General features: G+C 41.5%; 1 protein-coding gene across 2 annotated transcripts in view; it reads right to left on the minus strand.

Moving 5' to 3' along the window:
- Positions 1 to 8,400, minus strand: part of ESR1 (estrogen receptor 1) — a 175,992-nt gene extending 167,592 nt beyond the window's left edge. Inside the window, exons 1-2 of one of the 2 annotated variants that reach the window (XM_054822184.1) lie at positions 7,984 to 8,400; positions 3,247 to 3,307 (exon numbers count right to left, since the gene is read on the minus strand). In XM_054822184.1, the coding sequence (XP_054678159.1) occupies positions 3,247 to 3,307; positions 7,984 to 8,007 (85 nt within the window). In that variant the 5' untranslated portion in view covers positions 8,008 to 8,400. The remainder of the gene's footprint in view (positions 1 to 3,246; positions 3,308 to 7,983) is intronic. The other variant, XM_054822185.1, reaches the window with a different exon arrangement.
- Positions 8,401 to 8,635: the final 235 nt, after the last annotated feature.

Genomic DNA, 8,635 nt, shown 5'->3' on the forward strand with positions numbered 1-8,635 from the left:
ATAAAAAAAATATTAATTTTAATGATTAAAAACAACCTGGTATGATTTATAACCTTCCTTCATGGAAACAACATAATTTCCATTATAGCTAAATATAAAAGCATGGGGCAGGGCGGGGAGGGAAAATGCAAGCCATTTGCTAGACATAGTGCTCTATCCTGAGGAGAAGTGCCTGACAAAGATTTGGAGTACTAGCAGAGAGCTGAACAGGAGATGCCAGTATTATCCTGTGCCCACAGGGTCAGAGCAATCCTCGTGTAATATAACTCAGTAGGGAAAAATGGAATAGCAAGAAAAGTCACATTTGCCTCTCTTTGTCACTGACACACCATCTACTGAGATAACACATATAAAGGCTAGAAATAAATGGCACTTTTTAACAGTACAGATAATTACTCATTGGAAAACTACTCAGTGCTTGACCAGCCTGATACAAAGTCATCTTTCAATGAAACAAAGAGTTGCTTTCCTAAACTATCTATAATTTCAAAAAGAAAATTCTAAGAGCTCCTATAGGTTGTGCTACACAGCAAGTCAGCCAGGATGGTCAGAACAGATCTTTTCAGCCAAGCAAGCTCTGAAAGCCGGACTGTAAAAGCCCTATGCTCATACCGTGGGAATTATCCACAAGGCAAACACTAGAACAGAGAGATGTGGTCCCCAAGGTAACCCTCCCAAATCCTCACCGCATCCAGATGCCCAAAGCAACCAGACCCAGGAGGAGAAGACGATGGACTGCAAGACACAGTGATGTGACAAACCTAAGCAGCACTGCCGCTCAGAGCTGCCTACCTCTGCCGAGGCTTTTCCAGCTCCTTCAGATGGCTGCAAGTGCAAGGAGGAGGTGACTTTATTTTGACTACGCTTTCTTCAAACATGCAGTATCCTCATCCCAGCGTATCAAATTCAGCAACTTGGTCACCACACAAATCAGATAGATATTGTCGGATTGGAGGGTTTTTCAGAAAAGAAAACATCTGAGCTGGTAACCTATCAGCAATTAATAAAGTCACTAGGACATATTTAGCTGGTATAATTTAGAACATAACATATTAAAAAGAAGATAGCACAGGAGATGCATGATACAGCATAACTTACAAAGACACATTTAGAATGAATAGCAAGAAGTAAAATGTAACTGTCAAAAAATATCCTTCGTAGTGGAAGTTATTCAGCTGCATGACACTATTTGGGCAGGAGTGGCGAAGGAAGAGGGGAAACTCACTGATAGTACTCTTAAAAAGCTAGAAAATTAAAACAGACCTCCACTGAGAGGAACATGAAAGGGAACACCCAGCATGCTTTTACTATTCCTGATTTCTCCAACTACGCTGTCGCTGGTGACTGGCTATGTATCCTAAAAACCTCAGAGATGAGACAAACTATGTTGGTAGACAGAAAATGCTCCTGTACAATCAAGTAAATATCAAGTTTGTACATGACTGCAAAAAAACCCCAACCTTTAGACACTATTAATGAATGCTTCGGGGAGCAGCTAAACATATAACCCACGATATAAGCAAATATTAATTTGACAGGGACCCATAGGACCTGTATGTAGGCATTTTTCTACCAGAGAGACAATGTGTAATAGCAGTCATAAAGCCCTTAAATTAAGCACCTATGTAGGAGCAAGCAAAGCCAACAAATCCCCTAAAATACTGCTTGATTGGAAAAATGGGAATTGCATTGAAATAAAGAAGTTGCTATAAAGGAACTAAAAAGTGGACAAATAGAAAAGCAAAATGTTTGTAGCTAGTACACAGAATATATTGAGTGATGAAGAGCAAATGTATGGAAAACCAACACAGCTACCTATCAATGTAAGAGGTTATTTGAAGCAGCTCTTCAAAAACTGAAGCTGGTGTCTTAATGAGAACAATAAAAGAGAAAATAAAACTCTGGCAGACTAAACGTAAAAATGCAGTAAGACAAGCCAAAAAGGTCTGAGAAATAACTTGCCAGGTTGTTTGTGGTTTTCTTGGTTTTGGGGGCGATTTCTTTGGGGAGAGGGGTGTGGAGTGTGTTTTTTGGGTTTTGTTTTTTTTTTTAAGTAGATCAAGATCAGGAAGCTTGCCAGAGTGTCTAGAAGTCTCAAATAACAGAACCTTTCTTAAGGGGGGTTGTTGAAGGATCTGTCTGAAAGTTGAAGTGTCAGTAAAAGAGGTTGTAGAAAAATCCACAAAGAGAACAATAAGAAGTCACCAGGACCAGCTGGTGAGTTTTAATGGAATTCAAGGATGAAGTTCTCAGTATCAAAGGACAGAAAAAAAGACAAAATGGGATGTCAAATCTTAAAAGGATTTGGGAAAGGACGAAGAGAAAGGTAGACCTAAGGTAGCTGAGAACAGCTGGCCAGACATCTCTATCTGGTAAATTAACAGAAACTGCTCCAAGAAACACAATTAGAGTATCCATTAATACAATATTGGGAGAAGTGTCATCACAGGAGCTTCCCTAAAAGGATTTTTGTTCTGGAGTCAATACAAATGTGAAAAGAAAATAAATCAAATAATTCAACAAGCTCTGTCTCCACGAGCTCTCAGAGAAACTGAGATGCCACAGACAGCCCCCATGGGACTAAGTAATTGACTGAAAGGTAGGACACAAAACCAAATACTAATGGTTAGGATATTTTCAATGGAGGGAGGTCACAAGGGAATTCTTTCTATTAGTGCCTCTGTTATTTAATATTTTAATAAGAGACCTGGAAAAGAGGGTGAACAGTGATATCACTAAGTTTGCTGACGATACTATGTTAGGGTAGTAAAGGTGAGGGCCAATTGCAATGAGTTGGAAAATGTTTTCACAATGTAAAGTAAGTGATGAAATGGCAGCTGGAATTCAATAAAGATCTAAAGGTTGAAGAGTATATTAAACAAATGATGGCCAAAAATTTGGCTTATTTAGACTAAAAGAAAACAAAGATGAGAGGAAATCTGACTGCTCTCTATAAATACAACATTAGGCATAAACATGAAGACCTAAAAGGTATTTAAGCCAAAGAAAGCAAGCTGGCACTGCAAGCAAATTGAGTATGGAAATTACAAGCCTCTCAGCTGCCAGAGGGGTGAAGCTCTAGAGCAGCCTGTACACGAGAGGAAAAACAGCCTAACCAGGCTTTAAGATAAATGTGGATAAGCACTGTGAACAAATTACACAATCTGGTTGCTATGACAGCTCAGTACCGGGTTAGCAGCCCAACTTAGGCTGGATTCAATACATGAAAGTACAGCAAAAACTTACCAGCACACAGCAGAAACAAGTCTAGGTTCTGTCTATGCAGAAACAAGTCCAAGTGCATTACCTATGCGGAAATAAGTTTCTGCTTAATGCCATTGTACGCTTCTGCTTCTCTTTGGATCAAGAGAGGTGAGTTGCTTTGCATGCAGGAAGCCTTGGAGGTAACTAACAGTAACTCAATCACGTGCACAAGACTTCTATCACTAGAGACATAATTAAAGTATTTTTGAGAGAGAAAGAATGTTCCACTTTTATCCAAAATGTCTGGTTTTCCTTTCGATTGTGTTTCTATGACAGCAGAGGTAGCTTTAAGCATGAAGGTCCAGTCTTTTGCAAGCAGTTATTCGACTCGCCGGAGCAGATCCAGAGCTGAGACAAATTAGCGATAATTTAGTTAGCTAGCACAGGGAAGGCAATTAGTTAACAAAAATAAGCTGCATCTATGTTATTGGTTTTGTTCACAGCAGTAGCGAGGTTTTGAAGAGAGCTCCCCAAATCTTGCGTCGGCTTGATTTGCAGAGCAGCTGGGGTGTGCCTAAAATAGATTGCTTTTGGGGTCAACTAAACTGAAATCTCTGCTCTAAAAGTGTGCCAAACACCCCCCCGGCCCCTCATGGGGACGTTAGGGTCTGAACACAAGACTGGTTCTTTGGGCAGTCTCGAGCCACGTGTCGGGCATTATGTGCCACCTGGGACATCGGCCCTCACTGTCCCCCCACGGCACTGCCAGACATTCAGAGGGATGGACACCGATGGCTGGAAACCTGCCGGCAAGGCCGTGCCAGGAGAGCAGGGCACAGTGGGCATGGTCTTACCCCAACCCTGGCCCCCAGGTCAGGGAGGACCTGAACCAGCCCAGCATTTACTAGAACTAGAAGACCCTGGTTGCATTACAGTGGCAACAGATTGGGTTGAAGGGTTGTATAACACCAGGCAGCTGATACGGGCTCACTTCATAATACATACATTTCCCAAGCACAAAAATTTTACCTTGAATATAATGAGTTGTTCAACATTTTGTCTAGTCTTCAATCGTTTAAGTTACCAAAGATCAAATTTGCTGAATGGTTTATCTTACTAGCCTCAGTTTAATCCCTGAGGGCTGAAAGATTAGTTGCTTGTGCCTGTTCCTCCTTTAAAAAAAAAAAAAAAAGAGAGTATCATAACTGACTCATCATCTAATTCATAAAGTTTCTTGAGTCTCTCTTGACTCAGCTTTCTCTAGCTTTTTCTGGTTTATTTTTAAAGGCATTTCTACAAGTACATCCTTCACGTTGCTAGGTTTCAAGGGAAAAGAAATAAAGGAAGAAAACAAATCAATATTATTTTTTTTTCAAAGACAGCTCTTTGTCAAAAGTCTAAAAGGAAATATGAAAGTAATCTTCTTCTTTTACACACATGCCAACCTTCCTTTTTCCCTAAATTTACTTTTTCATAGTTTGTGATGGACACCTTGCATACAAAACTGTGCCAGTAAGCAACACCAAATGCTTTGTTAAGAGGAAGACTACCCAAGAAAATGAGGTGTTAATGAACTCATATGATTCATGTGTCATAAAATTACAAAATTTCATTTAAGTGGTGCCTTTAATGTCTTCCTGCTTTAAAGTGTGTTCATCTGTATGCATGTGCAAGCTCTTGTGTGTCTAGTACACCAACAGAAACAGAAACGTCATTGAAATGCAGTCACGTTTGGTGCAAAGCAGCTGCTCAACAGGATATGGCAACATACATGGCAGATTAGGACAAGAAGCAAATCCATGAGAAATGTGTCCAGTTTAAATTACAGGAAGAGTTTAGGTTGACAAATCAGATTGGCTGGGACAGAAATATTATCACTCCTTAGTCTGGTGAACTGTGCCATCAGCTCTCTAATGACCACATGAAATCAAGACTTCAGGCTTGCTTTCATATCCAAAAGCATCCAGGCAAGATATCAATGCCTGTACAGAAAGTGTCCTTCGGACAAAGCCTGAGGAAGTCATAGAATCATAGAATGATAGAATGGTTTGGGTTGGAAGGGACCTTAAAGATCGTCTAGTTCCAACACCCCTGCCATGGGCAGGGACACCCTCCACTAGACCACGTTGCCCAAAGCCCCATCCAGTCTGGCCTTGAACACTTCCAGGGATGGGGCATCCACAGCCTCTCTGGGCAACTTGTTCCAGTGCCTCATCACTCTAACAGCAAAGAATTTCTTTCTAATTTCTAATCTAAATCGACCCTCCTTCAGCTTAAACCCATTACCCCTTGTCCTGTCACTACACTCCCTGATAAACAGTCCCTCACCAGCTTTCCTGTAGGCCCCTTCAGGTACTGGTAAGCTGCAATTAGATCTCCCCGGAGCCGCCTTTTCTCCAGGCTGAACGACCCCAACTCTCTCAGCCTGTCCTCATAGGAGAGGTGCTCCAGCCCTCTGATCAGCTTCGTGGCCCTCCTCTGGACTCGCTCCAACAGCTCCATGTCTCTCCTGTACTGGGGCCCCCAGAGCTGGACGCAGTACTCCAGGTGGGGTCTCACAAGAGTGGAGTAGAGGGGCAGGATCACCTCCCTTGACCTGCTGGTCACCCCTCTTTTGATGCAGCCCAGGACATGGTTGGCTTTCTGGGCTGCAAGCGCACACAATACAATACAAGCACACAAGTCAATACCAGCAGAAATCCAATGATTTCTTGGGATGGTGGGGACACAGCTTGGCACCAGTTGCAGATATATTTGCATAATGGGCACCAGCACAGTCTGAGCTTAATGGTATTTTGGAATGAGTAAGCAGGTTGTTGATTTATAACAATATAGCAAGATGAGCCCACAAATATCATTCAAGTCCATTACCTCAAAATTGGTGATGGCAATAAAATGAGACCTGGCTATGAAAAGCTTCCTACTGCATCACTACAAACCAAAATCTCAATGAGCGTATTTGTAAAGACACAAGCAGTTTATCTCCACTTGAAGAACATGCAAGGTGAAACAACAAGCAGTTACACTGGAGTTACCCACAAACTTTCAGAGAACAAACAAAATCTAAACAAGATTTTAGTTCTCTGTTGGTTTGGATTTCAAACCAAATGCTTTGAAAATATTGCCAAAATTCAAATCTGACCAAGTTTGGCTTCACGGTGTTTACGTTTAGCTGCCACAGGTGATACAAAGACTGAATAGACTGTTAGGATAGTCCACAAGCTATCTTGGCAGATCTCACCTGTGACTGCTGTGCTACTGAAAGCCATAAAAATTGTGAAAGCAAGCTATTTAGAACTGAACAGACACAAAACTAGTAGCTCTATACAGAAATGTAATTGGACTGTTAAAAAATGTCTTTGTATTTGAAATGTGGCTGCATAATTCCAGACTTATTTCTTTGTACATTATTCTTCTTTCTTCCATTTTTAACACAAACACAAGGTAAATGGTATCTTTATTACCTCTAGGACTTTGCACTAAAATAATTAGTTATATTTGCACTTGAACAAAAGAGAAAAATCCCACAAAAATATATTTTCCAAGCCAAAGATTATTTTTGCTTTAAAAAATTAACCAAGTTTTATCATTTAGACTCTAGAACATACTTAAATAGTGAACTGACAAAATTCTATCCTTTTGTCTGTTAACTTACCTTCTGCAGTAAGTAATAGGAACAACAGAAACTATTAAAAAAAAAAAAAAAAGCAGAGACAACCCAAATTATAGGCCTGGGAAATTATAAATGAAATTACTTAAATAGTTAAACTTAGCATCCAATATGAAAAAGGGCTTTTTTCAGATCAAAGAGATCTGCAGATTCCAAAAGCTATAATACACAAATGCTAGCCATTGAAAAAGCAAAAGAAATAAATGTATCTTGTAGAGCTAGCAAATTAATACCAGGTAATTATTTTAAAATCTTTTCCTCCAGTTTTATTTTCTTTCTTTCAGCATCAGCTGAATGCTGCCAGACTGACCTGCTAGAGCTACTGGCTCCTTGGAATGTGGGTTTTTTTCCTAAAATTAATAATGAGGATTATTTTGCTCTTGCAGAAGTCAAATGCTCATATCCATCCACAGTAAAGCATTGCTCAAATTTCTTCCACATTCATCTGCAGTTTTGCCCTCCAAAAAGGAAAAAAAAAATTAAAAAAAAAGAATAATTTGGTGAGAAAAATACATGGTTGTATTTTTAAACTATGTCTTCTTTGGGGAAAAATACTGTTTAAATTCTAATTACACTATTTAGCCAGAAATGGAAACAGCCTTCTGAATCACTGAGCATAAACCTTCCTACCAAGCCCCCACCTCCTGTAGCCAACTCACTGCACCTCTTACACAGGGACACGTCCCAGCCTACCCCTCCCTTGGAAGGCTGAATCCCTCCACGTTTCCAGCTCCAGTCTGAATTTATTCACAGTAATGTCTGTTTGGTTTGGTGTCGGCAAGAACGTTCAAGGTAAGTAGTCACGTCTCATCAAGATAAACAATATTTAAGCAGTCATCACCTGCAGCATTACAGCAGAAAGATTTAAAATCATCTTTCCTAACCACAAGTCAAGTTATTACCTTTTGCCATTTTTTTATTGCAAGTTTATATTCATATGTTAGTGTGAAAGATATTAAATGAAGTCTCTACACTTTAATGTTTGACAAGTGTATTTTATATGTGTGTGTGTATATTTAAAAAAAAAAAAAAAACTTTCGCTTTCACTTTTCACTTTTTGTACTTTCCATTTACTGCAAAATGATCTGATGTTTCCCTGCACCACTCACCAGGTCTCTGGTGTACAACTCCATGTGCGGCGTATGGCACTGGGGCTTAATTTCTCCTGTAGCCTCCACGGGCTCCCGTCAGGCTTCCTTGTGCCTCCTCTCCTTCCACGCACCCCTTTCCACGCTCCCGTACCCCTTCCGCAGCTTCTGGGGATTCCAGAGCGAGATTCGAGCAGAGCAGCACGTGTAGGAGCCCAGCTCACGTTGGCTCTGCACCTCCACCCTCTACTTAGGCTTTTCCCACAGCACTCTCCCTAATCTCACCCTTCCTTTTCCCATTCTTTTTCCACCAGCGTCCCCTCCCTCCACCGTGCGACGCTGCGGTGCCTGAGGACGCAGCGGGATAAGAAACCGCTGCCAGAAGTAACTTTGGGCAGCTGTGAGGAAGAGGGGGGGAAGAAACCCTGCTCACTCTCCGCAGCCGCTTGCTCGTCAGTGACGTTTCGGGTGGCGCATTAGGCGGTGCCAGCAAGACGTTCGTGGCCACCCCTCCCCACGCACGAGGCACGGGTGCACGGGGGCGGCCGAACGGCGAGGTCTGACACAGCAGTGACAGTCTCAGATTAAAATCCACACGTGACTGCTGATCTCCCCACGAAGTCACAGCGCTGCCGACCTCTCCAAATTGCCGGGGGGGGGGGGGGGGAATTCT

Source organism: Grus americana, chromosome 3 (assembly GCF_028858705.1).
Source record: "Grus americana isolate bGruAme1 chromosome 3, bGruAme1.mat, whole genome shotgun sequence".
Classification (NCBI taxonomy): Eukaryota; Metazoa; Chordata; class Aves; order Gruiformes; family Gruidae; genus Grus; species Grus americana.